Source organism: Sceloporus undulatus, chromosome 1 (assembly GCF_019175285.1).
Source record: "Sceloporus undulatus isolate JIND9_A2432 ecotype Alabama chromosome 1, SceUnd_v1.1, whole genome shotgun sequence".
NCBI classification, from domain to species: Eukaryota; Metazoa; Chordata; class Lepidosauria; order Squamata; family Phrynosomatidae; genus Sceloporus; species Sceloporus undulatus.
Window position 1 is genome coordinate 151,639,301 of NC_056522.1, and position 17,226 is coordinate 151,656,526.

The 17,226-nt window shown below is 40.1% G+C and overlaps 1 protein-coding gene across 5 annotated transcripts in view; it reads left to right on the top strand.

The window, feature by feature from the left end:
• Window positions 1-5,722, top strand: part of KCNS3 (potassium voltage-gated channel modifier subfamily S member 3) — a 58,468-nt gene extending 52,746 nt beyond the window's left edge. For all 5 annotated transcript variants that reach the window (XM_042445573.1, XM_042445574.1, XM_042445572.1 and 2 more), the window contains one exon: window positions 5,041-5,722. In XM_042445573.1, coding sequence (XP_042301507.1) covers window positions 5,041-5,078 — 38 coding nt within the window. In that variant the 3' untranslated portion in view covers window positions 5,079-5,722. The remainder of the gene's footprint in view (window positions 1-5,040) is intronic.
• Window positions 5,723-17,226: the final 11,504 nt, after the last annotated feature.

Here is a 17,226-nt window from a genome sequence, read left to right on the forward strand (position 1 = left end):
GTTCCCTAGCACTGAGCCAGGGCAGTTAAAGCGGTCTCAAACTGGATTATTTCTGCAGTATGGATTGGACCTTGAACATTTTATATAATGAAGGTCCAAAACACTGCAGAAATAATCCAGTTTGTGACCACTTTAACTCTCCTGGCTCAGTGCTAGGGAATCCTGGGAATTGTAGTTTGTTGTGGCACCAGAGCTCTTTTTGATAAAGAAGGCTCAATGTCTCACAAAACTACACTTCCCAGGGTTCCCTAGCACTGAGCCAGGGCAGTTAAAGCGGTCTCAAACTGGATTATTTCTGCAGTATGGATTGGACCTTGAACATTTTAAATAATGAAGGTCCAAAACACTGCAGAAATAATCCAGTTTGTGACCACTTTAACTCTCCTGGCTCAGTGCTAGGGAATCCTGGGAATTGTAGTTTGTTGTGGCACCAGAGCTCTTTTTGATAAAGAAGGCTCAATGTCTCACAAAACTACACTTCCCAGGGTTCCCTAGCACTGAGCCAGGGCAGTTAAAGCAGTCTCAAATTGGATTATTTCTGCAGTGTGTCTTGGACTCAACTCAGGCTGCATCTTCACTCCAGACTCCAGAGACAATTCCCAGGATTCCATAGCACTGAGCCAGGGCACCTAAAGTGGTCTTGAACTGGATTATTTCTGCAGTGTGTCTTGGACCTAACTCAGGCTGCATCTTCACTACAGAGACAATCCAGTTTCATACCGTTTTTACTGCCATGGCCCAGTGTAATGAAATCCTGGGAATTGTAGTTTGTTGTCACACCAGAGTTTGCTGAGAGTGAAGGTTAAATGTCTCTGAAAACTAGAATTCCCAGGATTCCCTAGCACTGAGCCATGGCAATTAAAAGGGTGTCAAACTGGATTTATTTCTCCAGGACATAGTCACAATCCCTATATTGGGAGAAAGGCGGGATATAAGAAAATATAACAACAACAACAACAACAACAACAATCATGCAGTGCTCAAACCTCTATGCCACAATAGCTCATGGGATAATATTTATATCCATTGATTCCGGAATTGTATGTAGGGATTAAGCCCAATTTAGTTTATTGGGAGAAATTTAAACCATGCAGTGAACTGTCCCTCTGAAACACATAACTAAAAGTGTGCTTACTTTGGATTGGATTGTACCCAGTGCAGACGACAATACCATTTTTATTATTGTTCTTAACTGCCTTTGAGTTGATCTCAACTCATGATGACCCTATGGATGAGACATCTCCAAGACTCTGCTCAGGTCCTGCAAATCCATACCCATGATATCATTAATAGAGTCCATCCATCTAGCATGTGGTCTTCCTCTCTTTCTATATCCCTCCACCTTTCATAGCCTTATTATCTTTTCCAATGAATCATGCCTTCTCATATTGATCCTGTATAATAAGCCAAGGATGTGCTTGCTTCAAAATGGAAATGTGTGTATATATGGAGGGGGGGGGGAGAAGAGGGGTAAGGACTATGCCTTATTCTCAGGAAAGAGCTCAATGGATTTTTTAAAACTTGGAAATGTATTTTATTTATTTAAAGCCCACCTTCCTCCCGGTACAGGGATTCAAGGCAGCTAACAAAATTTAAAATAGTCCAAGTTAAAAACAATAAAAAAACAATAAAAATACCAAGTTTAAAAAACAATTAAACCATTTCAAAAAGCTAAAACATTATCTGTTCATTATTGGGAGATGAGATGTGCCAATGCTGAAATAAAAAGGCAAAAAAATAATAATTGCCTGTTCAGTGTTACAGTACTTTGAACAGTTTGAATAGCACTGTCTGTTTGCTCCCCATGGTATTTCCTGCAGTTAAATTTGCCATTTGAATTATCTGTTTGTACAGCATCTCTCAGGTTAGGTAAGAAAAATGTATGGTATGTGCTAGTACAGTGGACCCTTGTTATACGCTGGGGTTTGGTTCCAAGATCCCCCGTGTATAACAAAATCCGTGTATGCTCAAGTCTCATTAAATATAATGACATAGCAAATTGGTGTCCCTTATAAAAGTGGGAAATCAAGGTTTGATATTTGAAATTTATACTTTTTTTGAACATTTTCAAACCATGTATGCTTGAATCCGTGTATAAAAAATCCCTGTATAAGAAGGGCCAACTGTAATTGTATAAGATACAGTATTTGTTTCTTATTATGTGCCTTCAAGTCAACTCTTACTTATGGTGACCCAATCATATGGGCTTCTTGGGAAGATTTATTCAGATGAGGTTTGCCATTGCCTTCCTCTGAATATGGCTTACAAGCCTGGTGTAGCTTCTTTTTAAATTGTGTTTTCCTAGATCATTTTAGACTTTGGAGCTCCCAAGTCTATTCTGCATGCACTGAGTACATATTGCTTATTTAGTGAATTTATTTGTGTGATGAAGGGGTAGAATGAGAATGAGTGAAGCTCATTTTTAGAGGGTCAGGAAATAATGCAAGGAAGAAGGTCTAGTTTGTTCTGCTTTAGGATTGGATAAATGTTTTAAATCTGAAAGGTAGATATGAACCTACTTCTTTATGCTGTTACACTGGTCTGTGTACATATTTTTTATTAGCCCTAAATATTTTGATCTGGTTATTGCAGAATAACCTCTAAATATACTGTATATACTAGAAATTTTAGTCACAAAATTGACTCCAAAAACCTGAGTGGACTTATCCGCGGGTCAATGTAAATACTGTACTGTACTTTAATTCTTATAAAAAAGGAAGGAACTAGCCTCTGGTGAAAGGCAAGAGTGTCATCTGTTCTGGAAGCACTCACACCCCTTTTATATTCTCCCATCCATGAAGCCTTTAGTATGAGCTGAAACAATTATGCCTGCTGGAATTTTGTACGTTTTCTAGCACTGTTTCCTTTACTTCATCCTTTGCATCCTTTGTTACATACCCCTAAATTTTACTCTTGATTAATCCACGAGTCATATCTAAAGCCATAATTCTGGCCCCAAAACCTGCCCTTGAATTATACATGAGGTCAAGTTATAGTTGAGTATATACGGTATATTTAGTAAAGTGCAGAGGTGCATTGTTTTCACACAAGAACATACATTAGTAGAATTTGAATACACCAACTTCTGGAACTCCATATTTTCGTGATGTCTCTCAATGTGTGTACTTAACTTGGGCAACATGGAATCTAGGAAATCCTGGCTACAAGGAAGTTGCAGTGGGAAAGAATTTAGTAATTTCCAAAGAGAAATTAAATAGCAGTATAACATTTTCATCTGTTAATACACTCCATTTCCCATTATTTTGTGATTTGCTCTCTGCACTGCAGGTTTTTTTTGTAATAGTGGGCCTCAGGGATTTTCAGGTCCTAAAGTTAGAAGGTTTGAGAAACTCCGGTTTAAAGTATAATACTATTAAGATCAAAAGTTCCAGATTCAATACCCATAAAGGCCAAATATTTTTAAAAATTGTTTTCACTCCTTCTTGTTCACATCCACTGCTTCAAAATGCAGTTTCTCATCCTCTTCTAGGTTTACTTAAGCTCCAAATTGCTAAGAAATCATATTTGGCTGCTAGCTGTGGATTTGTAATATGTAATGTTAGCTCCCAGTTGCATGATAACCTCTCACAGAAATTTCTTTATGTCTTTTCTGGTGAGAAGCCTAATCTGGTCCTTAGATTATCACTGATAGCCATCCAAGCCCAGGTAAGGCTGGAAGTAACCAAGCACTGAGTATCATACCATATCCATATCGTCTAAACAATGAGTCTATAAAGAGGATGGCTCTCAACAGCTTCATCTGGGATGGGGCATATTGGAGTTTTACTGACCATGCCCTTAATATAATACATTAAACTGAATGGTTTTTTTAATTTATTGAATAAACACAACAGGTTCTCATGGCTTCAGGTAGTATGTAAAACAGTAAAATTCTGTTCCTGTCTCCTATATATGCAAACAGATGGACGTGCAGACAAATGCACATTAGGAGCCGTTAGAATGAGAGTTCTGTGTCTGCCTCTCATATCTCCATCCATCATCCACTTGGTTCAAGTACTTAGATTTGGAGCAGTCTTCCCCAACCAATGGATCACGTTGGCTAGGGATTATCAAAACTGTTGTCCAAAATATCTGGGGTGAGCAAGTTGGAGAAGGCTGCTCTGAGTACCAGGGGTGACCAGTTGATTTGCTGCTGTTGATGCAATGAATCCACTCTCAGTTTTCAGCTGTTCTGGGTGGTTCAGGAGCCATCCAGGTGGTGGCTCCTATTTCCAAGATTAGTTTGGCTGCAGGTTTTGGCCCTTCATACAACCTGGAGCAGCTGCAGAAGCAATGGCCATAAAACCAAGAATAGCTTTGTCACCCCCCAAACTAGTGACAGGCCCTTGGAATGAGCAAGGGGTTGTTGAGGATATGGGTGACCTAATCAAACCATTCATTTTCCCTGTGGCTGCTCCTTTTGCCCATCTGTGTATAAGGAGATGACAGCAGGGTGCTGTGAAACCTCTGTGTGGCCTTGATTGTATTGATTTTATCACAATAATATTATGACGATGGTCATGTGCATAAATGTTCCTACCATGAAGAAATGTAAAGCAATTAAATGCTAAAAGAAAAAGACATCAAGATTTTCTGGAACCATAAGAAATGCAACATTGATATTTCATGGCTGATTTTTCCATGGCTGTGTTTGGCGTTTTGTCATGTTAAGGTACAGGGAGAGGAGAGAGGATAGGGTGGAATGGGAAACATAAGAATGCACCTTTGCCTGTTTGTTAAATATGTTCTCCCAATGTATAATGGTTTTGAGACCTCTAGCACTGTTTGTACACTTGTAACCTCAAAAGCAAACCCATTTGGAAAATGAAAGTGAGGTTTAAAACAAAGAAATATGCTGCTTCTTCAGGGATGCTCAACAGACAGAAAATGTTGGTGCTAAGTAATGTCACTCCATCATTTTCAAATACATTGTGGAACCATGTACTGTACAAGAAGTCTGAATTGATTTTTGAAGCAACCAAGCCTTAGCCATATATTTATATATATTTAAAAAGATGTATGTTTGTCTCCCTCATGTAGAACGTGCATCTTTAGTCTCTTCGAAGACCCACCTGTGACTGGACCTGTAGTCTGCTGGTTCCACTCTGGCACTAAGCACAGCCAAATGAATCCACACACAGTGAAGAGATGCTTCAGCAACCCAACTAAGTCAGAAATGGTTAAAGGAGCTCTCTCTCTCACACAGCACTAGGGGAGATAATCAGAAGCAGTAAGTGGCAAAAAAACATCAGGCAGTAATGACAGATTTTGCTATGGCTTATTGTGCATTTGCTGCTACAGCTTCACACCAATCCCCCATTCCACCCAAAAGAAGCCATACATGCCATTGATAGCCTCATTTTATACTTTTTTGGCTAGCAAGAGAGTTTATATAAGAACCACCTATCCATATGACCCAATTTTCTTGTGTCCTCCCTCTCCCATTAATTAACAAAGCATCAGTCCCTTTGGTGCTGCCTAACTCTGCCGAATGCTTCCTCTCACAGTTGCCATCATTTACTTCCGCTGCTGAATGATGATGATAATGATGACGATAACAGTGTATTGTGACCTAAAGTTAATATCGCTTGCTGCTCCTTTGCTTGTTATTGTTAAAGAACTTTTTTTAAAAAGAAAACTTCAGTAGGCCAACTGTGCAACTAATCTCGGCTAACTACTTCACAATAAGGCAGGCTACCTCAACACCAATAAAATTTTGACATTACCCATGTACTGTTGTGAGTGTGTATTTTTGACAGATTTTTATAACCAGTAATGTATATAATGTATACCCAGACCAAACTCTCCCTAGCTAATAACGTGTGCTAGTCTCAGAGGGTGACTTTACACAGGTATTTAATAGATAATGCGCTTCATATGAAAATACATGTGTCCCCTTCCTAATAAATGGAGAAGACATTATAGATGGCTTATTCCTAGGGCCTTCTCACATTATGCCATGATTCCACTTTAATTGCCATGACTACATCCAGTGGAATCATGGGATTTGTAGCTTGGCTAGGCACTACAGGAGTTATCTGGCAGAGAAAGCTAAATATTTCTCCTTGAACTGGCAGTCCCAGGATTATATAGAACAGCATTATAATTGTAAAATGTGAAAGAGCCCCTAAAGAGGACTGATTAACCATTTTCTTCCCCTTTCAAAAGAAGTATGAATTATAGGAAATAGGCTGATGTCTATATGGTGTTATATTAGCATAGATGTATGATGAAAAAGTGATTTGAAAGTTAAAGCAAAAGTCCTGGTGGCGCAGTAGTCAAATGCCAGTACTACAACCACTTACTCACAAACCACAAGGTTGTGAGTTTAATCCCAGCCAGGGGCTCAGGGTTGACTCAGCCTAGTATCCTTTCAAGGTTGCTAAAATGAATACCCAGGTTGTAGGGGGCAATTAGCTAACAGTTGTAAACCACCTAGAGACTGCTTAGTGCGATATGAAGCAGTATGTAAATAAAGCTGCTATTGCTATTTGTCTTTAACACTTTTCGTCATGCACATGAAATCAAAGACGTTTTGGAAATTTTCAAATATTTAATAGAACACCAATACTGAAAGAAATGAAAGGTGAATATGGGGAGGGGAGGAAGTTACCTGCAGTTAACTTTTCGAATTTCCTACTAGATCCGGCTCCAAAAATTAATCAGTTAATTTAATTATCTCATCCATTATTAACTTTATAAAACAAAATAATACATGTTTGCAGTGCTGATTTTTCTGATCACGTCTTTAAAAACAATAATAGAAGTATCCTGATAATGTTTTCAAAGTTTAGCATGGCAGCACAGGACTATATGGCCTTCTCCATACTGGGAACCATTGTGCCTGATGAATTCAAACCATCTAGATTTGTTTAGTTATTTATTTCAAGGATTTAAATGGCTGAGAATATCATTTTATTCATTCTTGGAAAAAAGCTTTACAATTTTTTCAAATTTCTTCATAGGTCTGGTCGAAGCAATGTGAGTTTTTTTAAAAAGGGGGGGATGGGGAGAAAACAAAATGGAGAGATTTTTCCATTTTAAGTTGGATGTGTACATTTGAAGCAAACATGGCACAGTATTTCTCAAATATCTAATGTGGTGGACCAGTACTCTCCTCCTCCCATGTGTCATGACACTGAACACATGTATGCCATATTATTATCATATTTGTAGTGCTTCCTGGAAACTTGCCACAGGCCATCAGCACTCCACTAGAGATTTGCTTGTGGCGTCACCTGGAATCCTGCATCCAGTATTTTGGGCACCACAGTTCAAAAAGGGTTTTAACAAGCTGGAGCGTGTCCAGAGGAGGATGACCAAAATGCCGAAAGGTCTGGAAATGCTGTCCTATGAAGAGTGACTTAGGGATCTGGGTATGTTTAGCCTGGGAAAGAGAAGGTTAAGAGGTGATATGATAGCCCTGTTTAAATATTTGAAAAGATGTAATACTGAAGATGGAGCAAGTTTGCCTTCTGCAAAGAACAGGACCTGGAGCAATGGATGTAAACTACAGGAAAAGAGATTCCATCTCAACATTAGGAAGAACTTTCTGACAGTAAGAGCTGTTCAATGGGGAACAACTGCTTCAGAGTGTGGTAGTTTCTCCTTTGGAGGTTTGTAAAGACTGGCTGGATGGCCATCTGTTGAGGGTGCTTTGAAATACTGTGTTCCTACATGGCAGGAGGTTGGGCTGGATGGCCCTTGTGGTCTCTTCATACTCTATGATTCTGCAATTTTGCTTACAGCTGGCTAATGGCCTGTTTAGTAATTACCTAGTCAAAAGCCTGACTTAAAACTTTACAGCTAAATTGTTGTTTTGTTGCATAATTACAATGACCCAAAGTGCCCTCAAATCCTAGATTTGAAACTTCAAAGCTGTCCCCCCATAGCTATATCTGAGATGCTCCATAGAGAGAGGGTGGATAAGGACATATCCAGCCCTCTCCCAGTGGTAAAACACATGGAGACAGACAGATGCCACAGGGTCTCAGCAGATCCCACTAGAGTCTCTTCAGCTGTTTGCCTCAGCAAGCCCCACAACACATTGTTACTCACTGCCCCACTCTCAGCACTCCAGAATTGTCTGTGTTGGAGGAGGAAACTATGAGGTTTCAAAGGTAGAATTTTGGAGTGTAGCATTAGGAGATTTTATAGCAATGTCTCTGTAGATGGGAACTTGTATGCACTGGTCAGGATACTCCAGGGGAAGCCCAGAGAAACCTGGCCTTGGAGCTGCCTTGACTTGACCCCATTACCTTGGCCTCTGTTTCCATGTCATGGTGGCTGCCTACATGGGCATCCCACTGGGCAACCCGGCATGTTTGCCACCACTACAGGTTGCTCATTTCTGAGATCACAACAAAGTGCCCAGTGGTGGTCACATGGTGACAGCACCAGGCAGCCCAGCGGGACACCTGTGCAGACAGCAGCTGCAGCATGGAAACGTAGGGTTCTGGCTCTTCCTGGAAGACCTGGGGCAACAGATAACTTTACTCCATATTAACTCTTATGCCCTGGTTCTGGTGTGGGAAGTGCTAGATATCAACCAGACTGCCCACACCAGAATAGTGTTTGGATTGTGTGTCATCCGAAGATGATGACAGGAAAAGGGCGGGGGGGGGGGGTTGGCCCATGCAGACAAAGCCTATGTCTCCTGATGCACTCTTGGCTAGTTATTTTTGACTCGTAATTTGTCAGCCCTGAACTTCTTGGTCACGTCAAATGTGCCTCTCTGCTTGACTTGGTTATTGAGGGAAGTTATGAGGTGGAAGATGTGCATGTCAATCTTTGTCTCCTCCTCCTGCAAGCGAGCAGTGGATGTGGAAGTGGCACAAAAGTAATTTCTGTGGCAACAAATGGACTTGACAGGAACTTCATCCATTGCAGTACCAGATTACCCTGCAGCAAATTGATGAAGACCATTTGCTGAAGATCACTAGACTATGTAATGATGTGTTCAGCTCTTGTCAGATTCTGAAGGATCTACCCTGACTTCTGAGAGTTGGAACATAAGAAAATGCATCCGTATTTTCAGAGTTGGCAGTTTAATAAACACTGACCTTGCCCAAAGGTGCTAAACCAGTTGTATTCTCAATCTAGCTGTGATGAATGTAGGTGATGTATGTCTTTCAAGAATTATGCAATTGTCACTCTAATACTCCATAACTGTCCCTATCCTTTCTTACTTTCCCATTAATCTGGTTTCTGTTCTGAGAAGACCAGAAAATATAAGTAAAATAATACTGTATAAAGAGAAAGCAGCAGATGTTTTTGACTTCAGCTTGCAGGAACCCTAACCATCGGTCTTGCTAGCTGAAGCCTCTGGAAGTTGTCCAAAAGATCTGGAGGGCCAAACTTGGAGAAACACTGATAGCAAGCCAAGATACATTAAGATTATTCATGCTTAGCCCTTAAATTTTATTTGGCTGTAGGAAGCTAAATTCTCTGGGTCATTTTGGGTAATAATTTTTTGACTCATTCATCTACTTTTTTTTAAAGGAACAAATGAGCCATGCTATAGGCATTTGGCGCATTTAATGACAATGGCTCCACAGTACAATTCCATTGATCTCAACCTTCCTTTGCTCTCAAGCTCTTTTAATGACTGCTTGAATGTGATAAAAAGCAATTTATGAACATCTCCTGGGAATCTTAGTGCAATTCCTGGATGAGTGTGATTACTAGGAGCTGAACATGGCAAGCATCTATTACTGCAAAATGGCACCATTTATTTGACACTTTGTGACCAGAGTTTCAGAAAGGTGGCCTAATCAAATTTGCCCAGTCGTTTAAAAAATACAGATTTAGATATATTATACCTTATCTGGATTGTGCATTGAGTGTTGAATGTAAAATACAACTGGGCTGGGGCTGCCATCGCAGGAAAGTCCTCCTGCTAGTAAGTACCACTGAAATCACTTTCATCTGGTTAAATATGTTTAAGACTTTAATAATGGGTATGCGACCAAATATTGACTACTTAGGAAGCTATTGCAAGAACGGTATGACTCAGGGAAATATTGATTTTATGTAGTTGCGCAGATCATGAAAAAATGTTGTATACATCTTTTTTTCCCCCCTCAGACAACCTTGTGGTACATCCCCAACCTTCTAAGGACAACAGGGTAGGCAGTATACATTAGATTCTTGTTCTGTCATCCGAATACACTGGTGAGTAGGGATCTTTGTTAATTCTGTTGTCAAAGGAAGCAACAAGTAATATTAACAATATACTTCCCACTGCAAAACAACAACTTCTTCAAAAAGCACAGTTTTTGAAAACTATTTGCAATTTGAGACTTAATCTGTGCAAAATGACCATGTGGCATTTTTGCTCAGAAAACAGCATTTTCTGTGCATGGAACACTATTAGAAGAAGGCTGGGAGATATTCCACAGGATTGTCTGAGAAAAGGGTAATTTGTACAACACTTTTTTCCCCATCTACATAAGCTTAACTGCAAAATACCCAAATTCCCAAGGCATAAATTTTTGCCACATCCACATTATCAAATTGGTATCATTCCTTGGTTACAGCCAAATGTTCCTCCGACTGATAGAATGGCTTCCATCTGTGGAACAAAGAAGAGGCAATTCCATCTTAAAAATCTAGTTTGGAGGCCTTTCGGAGCAGATGGGGGTGAGGTACTGGGAGCAGCAGAGGAGCGAGAGAAGTTTCCACTGAAGGAACAGAAGACTACTTGTGTGCCATTGGATTTCTTCCATTCTGTTGCCCAGGAAGAACTTGTATCTCCTATTCTTTCTTCTTTTTCTCTGGCCTTTTATTTGGGTCTCACATTAGTCTTAAAGTCACATGGATCATAAACAGCAGGCAAACAAAACTTGTATTGGGTTGATTATGAAACATGGCCATAAGCAAGTGGTGCATGACCAGTTAATTGAAAATTCCTTTCCATTTCTGAATTTTCATGATGCTAGCAGATGATAAATAATTACAGTATCTGACTCATTTTGCAATATGTGCCTTTTCCTCCTTTTGTTGCGGTTCCTGACTGTCTAAAATATATATTTTTCTTCACTTAACCCATTAACTTTGTAGTCATTTTGAAGATGCGGCTTGAAAGGATAAAGCAGTGACAGCAGCGGATGTAATCAGCTTAGTTCTTGTTTTCCTCCTAAGTGCTTAATTAGAAAATAAAAGCCCTATGGGGAAGAAACCCTTGTCATGGATGCATTTTACAGGCTCCGCATAAAAATGGAAGGGTCTCAGTTAAAAGCAAAGAGGTTTAATCAGTGACAGCTACGGGATGGGATGAAAAACACTTCTCTCTCTATTTGACATTGGAGCCAGCAATACCTGGAGATGACAGCCAGATGTTCTCACCACCATCATGTATTGAATCTTATGTGTTGCCTGTGGAAATGAATTGTTTCATGTGTCTGGGTAGAGCAAAGCTCTATTTATTTATTAATTTATTTATTTGTATTTATTTATGGGATTTATATTCAGCCTTTCTCCCAAAATGGGATTCATGGCAGCTGTGTCTCTTTGACACAGTCTGCTGGCCTCCCCTTTTGTAGCCAACCGTCCCCCCAAAGTCCTCTATCTCCTCCAATTTTGGCATCCTTTTGCCTCCAAATCAATCAGAAAGCCTCCCCCCACACCGCAAATGCATGAAAATGTGTGAAAATCACATGGAAAGTCGAGCACACAAGCACCCCCAAACCCTGTACTTACCTCCCAATACCTCCCCTTTCCTCTGTGGTCACTCTCAAAATGAGCCACAGGAAATGATGAGATGCGAAGTCACTTTCTGTTCATATTTTGAGAGAGACCACAGAGAATAATAAAGGCATTGGCAATGCTATGCGGGTGTGAGGCCCACAGGAGTGGCTGGGAGGAAAATTGGTGCCTGGCCCCCATCCAGTTGCTCATATTTGTTTTAAGGACTGGCAGTTCGCTACTACATCACAGTTCTGACACATAGGAATGTCACAGTTCTGTGACACAAGAAAAGTACCCAGAGACAAACTACAACTCACAGAATCCTTTCATAGGTGGAGAAACAACTAAACTTTCCAAGCTTAGTTTTCCATGGAGCAGAAGAAGCTGAAGTGGGGAAAGAAAGTCCCCTATAAAATGGATGAGCCTTGTACTGAGGGCAGGATTAGGGGTGCAGTATTAATAATTGTTGCTGTTGTTGTGTGTCTTCAATTCATTTCCAGCTTATGGCAACTTATCATGGGGTTTTCTCGGCAAGACTTGTTCTGAGGTTTGCTATGCTTTCCCATGAGGCTGAGAGCTTGTGACTTGCCCAAGGTCACCCAGTGGGTTTCATGGCCAAGCAGGGAATCAAACCCTGGCCTCCAGAGTCCTAGTCCAATACTCCAACCATTACGCTACACACCGGTTCCCAAAATTAAGCATACAGTGTTTTTTATTTTTAAAAAACCACACCCATTTCATGCTTCACTTGGGGGAGAAATGACTTTCACCATAAATCTGTATGGAGTCCCTTTGTTTTGATGCACTCCTTTCCCCACATTTTAAGTGGCTTGTTTTGGCTACTTGTACCAGCAGAAGCAGCAGAAAATGTTTTATTTTTTCCATATAGTATGATAATGTTCTAGTGCATTTAAGGGGCCACCAGTAGTTGCAGCCATTTTGCCTCAAATACTCCAGAAAAGTGCAGTTTCTAGGGGATTCTGGAAAAATAAAATGTCGGAAGGAGCAGCTGCAACTACTGAAATAGATTCTGTTGCTGCCACTGGTAGCAGGAGAAAAGTTACTGGTAACTAACAAATGGGGAGAAATAGAATAATGAAAAAGAACTGACCGTTGCCCATTTATTACTTAATGCATTCATTTAGAAACATATGACTATTCCAACTAAAGGGCCCAATTTTATTCAATTTTTCATTCATTCCAAAATTAATGTGCAACCCAGGGGCAGCAGTGGGAAAGCAGAATAGAACCAGCAGCACAAAAGATCTGTTGGGTTAACAATATGAAGGATCTGTTTTTATATTTGCTTTGCTGCCATTACTGTCAGTTTTATAAATACATATTCTAAGGGAAATTTTCCCTTTAGGGGTCAACGAATGGAGATTTGGTGAACTGAAGTAAGGGTTTATTTAGAAAGACCCAGTGTTGGGCAAAGTCTGGCATGCAAACAGGAAATTATAGCAAATTTATATCACATTCTTGCAAAAGTATGCATTGAGGCTGCAGCTACACCACAGAATCAGTGCATCTTGACACTGCTTGAACTGCCATGGCTCAATGCTATGGAATTCTGGGATTTTTAGTTTTGTGAACTATTCAGCATTTCTCTTGCAGAGAGGTCTGGTGCCACAACAAACTACAAATCCCAGGATTCCATAAGATGGAGCCATGGCCCATGGCAGTTAAAGTGGTGTCAAACTGCATTATATCTACAGTGCGGCTGCAGCCCAAGAAGAATTAATCTATAAAAAGGCTATGACAGTGATAGGAACACAATAATAATAATGCTTTCTTGCTTCTGTACTTTGCTTTTCAAAAGAATCAATAGTTACAGAAGGCCCATAGATTGAGCCTACAGAGTAAAGTGCAAATGGGCTGTGCTGGCCCCCACTCTTTTTTTCTGCGTGTGGCCGTAAAACACACTCACCTAATCACCCCCTCCTTCCTCTGGAGGGCTCTGAATACAATGGCCTGTGTTTAGCAAGTGGCCTTGGAAGAGAACAGGATCGGTCTAGCTAAGTTTCTCTTTTGCAGTAGCTAGCTATCTATGTACATTCCAGGCTCCAAGCAGATGTAATGCCAAGAAGAAAATACAGGACCATTGAGTGAACAGTGAACGCAACCAATCGCTTGTTGTTTAGAAAACAGCCCTCTGCGAAGGGCATAAAAGGGGGGTGACAACAAGCCATCGGTGCTGCAGCCTTGGTGACACCTACGTTGGTGTGCTGCTGCACTGGGCAGACAATAAAGCGTTTTTATTCTAGCCAGTTCGGTCTCCTTGACTCTGCTTGTCCTCTGGCAGGCCATGGGCCTTCGGGTTCATGGGTTTGGGGTCACCCGCTACAACAGTAATATAAATTAACTAATACATATCAGACTTGTTCCTTGCAAGTGTGATATTCTAGCTGATAGCAGCAGGAGGCATCAAGATATCTGAGAACATGAGTCAAGATGCATGTTTAACTTGCCTTTATGAGAGGAAGGGATGCCTAGTAACCTGCAACATTCTCTATGACTAGGCAGACTTCAGCATGGCTCTAATTTACTTTGGTTGTAGGATCACTTTCTGACATTTTCTCATCAATACATACAGTTTCAGATAGTCACATCAATACATACTATTTTTCAAATAGTCTGGCTCCATACAATATAGGGCAGTGGTTCCCAACCTTTTCTTTGCCCCACACTACTAAGAAATTTTTAATTCATGTTTGTACTCCCTTAAAAAGTAATCTCACATTTGAAGATGAAGAAGTCTAACTTCTAATTTTTGAACCACAAATCGAACCACGTACAATACTGCGGATGAACAAACTGAACTTTTTTTAAAAAAAAAATAACAAAGATAGATGTTGGTAGCATAAACGTCTATCTTTCAGTTAGTTTCAAAAGTACTGCAAAGTCCCTTGCATACTGATTTTCCAGACTAGCACAGCTAAGTTTTTGAATTTTTTTTAAAAAAGCTTTTAAATCAGTACATAAAATGCAATCTAAATTGATCAGTTAGATTGTGATTTATGCAGAAAAAATTGAGCGATGATTTGTGAATTGTCATTCAAGGAGGACACAAACCATCCCAGATTGGGAACCCCTCGTATAGGGCTTTATAGGTAATAACTAGCACTTTAAATTTTGCCTGGATTTTCTTTTTCTTTTCTCAGAGAGGGCTAAAATGGTTAGCATTTACATATAAGCTACTTGTCTGTGGTGCAAATCTCTCTCTCTTCCCATTAACCACATTGTCCCCTCACCATCCACACCACAGAAAAAACAAGACACAGGCTGGCTTACTCCTGCAAATGAAGCATGTGATAATATTCCTTCAATATTTAATAAAGCCACCCCCACATACTGCTAAAAGTAATTAAAACGTTACTTTTACACAACAAAAGTAGTGCTTCTATCTCTTATTAAGTTACAGTGATGGTTGTTGCTGTTGTGTGCCTTCAAATCATTTCTGACTTATGGCAACCCTAAGGTAAACCCATCCTGGAGTAGTAGTAGTAGTAGTAGTAATAATAATAATAATAATAATAATAATAATAATATATTTATATCCTGCCTCTCCAGTTGGATTGACATTACAACATTAAAACAGCATTAAAATACATTAAAATACAAAATAATAATTAATATCATAAAGCCCTATAACCCAAAGACCCACCCACCCTCAAACTTAAAATGACAATTCAAGACAAACACCAATAAACAAAATCACTACACTCTTATAGTGCTGCTATTCCACTTTAACTGCCCTGTTTGCCTCCTGTTGCATTTTTATTTTCATGCCAAGGTTTGTGCAGAGGGAGTTTGCCATTGCCTTCCTCTGAGGCTGAGAGAGTGTGACTTGCCCAAGATCACCCAGTGAGTTCCCATGGCTGATCAAGAATTCAAACCCTGGTCTCCCAGTGTCTAGTGAAACACACAAACCACTATACCACTCTGACTCATGGCGTAAATAATTCATGAAAGATGAATTATTTGCAAATAACTAGTTATTTATTGCCGTTTAGTTTCAAGCTCTGAGAAGTAATGGTTTGGTCTCAAACATCTTTCCAGTCATAGGCCTGCTCTTTAATTCCTGGCTTGCCCCCCCTTCCCCCCAGATATATCACTTTCAACAAAGTGTTCTTCAATACAGATTGTCAGATACATATATTAAGAGTCTTCATGGCTGACTCACACTTGGATGCAGATCACAATATCTTGGCACTTGATGACAAGTAGTTTAATGAGTGCCCAGACTGCATCCAAAAGCATTGTGCTTGAGATGATATGAAATGCAAGCTGTATCTGTGGGGGTTTATCCCTAGAATAGCTCATTCACACATGTGTGTCATCACTGGTTGATGTGGTCATCAGCAATGAACAGCTATGTGTAAATAAGCCCCAAACAAGTGTGAACTAACTACACTTCAAGGGAAAAAACAATTGGAAGATAAGGTGAGAGCTTTGTCTGTGGCCATCTGATTTTGAAAGATAAACAGGGTCAGCCCTGGTTAGTTCATGGATGGGGATAACAGGTACTGTAGGCAACATTTCAGAGGAAGGAGCTAGCAAAGCCCCCTCTGATCATTCCTTGCCTAAGAAAACCCTATGAGATTGATGGGGTCACCATAAATCGACAGATGACTTGAAGGCACAAACAAAGAAATGAGGTCTGAGATGGTCCATATTCATGCATGCAGCTTGTTGATGGATATCGCTGTCATACGCGACGATGGTCAGGCCTTGCAGCTCTCAATGTTTGGTCCTCCAGTTTGCTTGGGATTTCAACTCCAATCAGCCTTAGATGGCAATGGCAAGTTCCCTGTGAAGAAATGTACTAACAATACCCTGTGATAGGTTCAGCTTTGCGTCACCATAAGTCGGAAACGACTTGATGGCATACAGCAATGACAACAGCCCCAACCAGCATCACCAGTGATTAAAGATATTTGGAGCTGAAGTCCAAAACACCCAGAGGGCAAAATGTGGATAATCTCTAAGTAATATACCTCTATAAGGAGAGCCAATATGGTGCAGTGGTTTGACTGCTGGGCTAAGACTCTGGGAGACCAGGGTTCAAATCACTGTTTTGGTCATGGAAGTTCCCTTGGTCAAGCCACGCTCTCTCAGCCTCAGAGGAAGGCAATGACAAACGTTCTCTGAATAAATCTTGCCAAGAAAACCTCTTTGATAGGATTTCCTTAGGATTACCTTACATTGGACAGATCCTATAGACACACAACAACATACCATATCAGAGAGCTGTTTAACTTCATTTTTAAAGATATGTGTATGATGACTGTCATGCCTTATCTACAAGAAAGTGTTTTGCAGTCAATAAATCTTCAATGACTTTAAAAAAGCAACCTCAAAACAATAAACAACTGTAATAAATCCTAGCCGACTTTTAAAAAACAAACACACAAACAAACCTCAAAACGAACTGTTTTCATTAGGAACAATGCTACAAGGCATTGGGTTTTTTTGCCCGAAAATTTAAAGTCCAGTTTTTCAAGCCATCTCTGTGTAATGATCATAGCTCAAAACAGA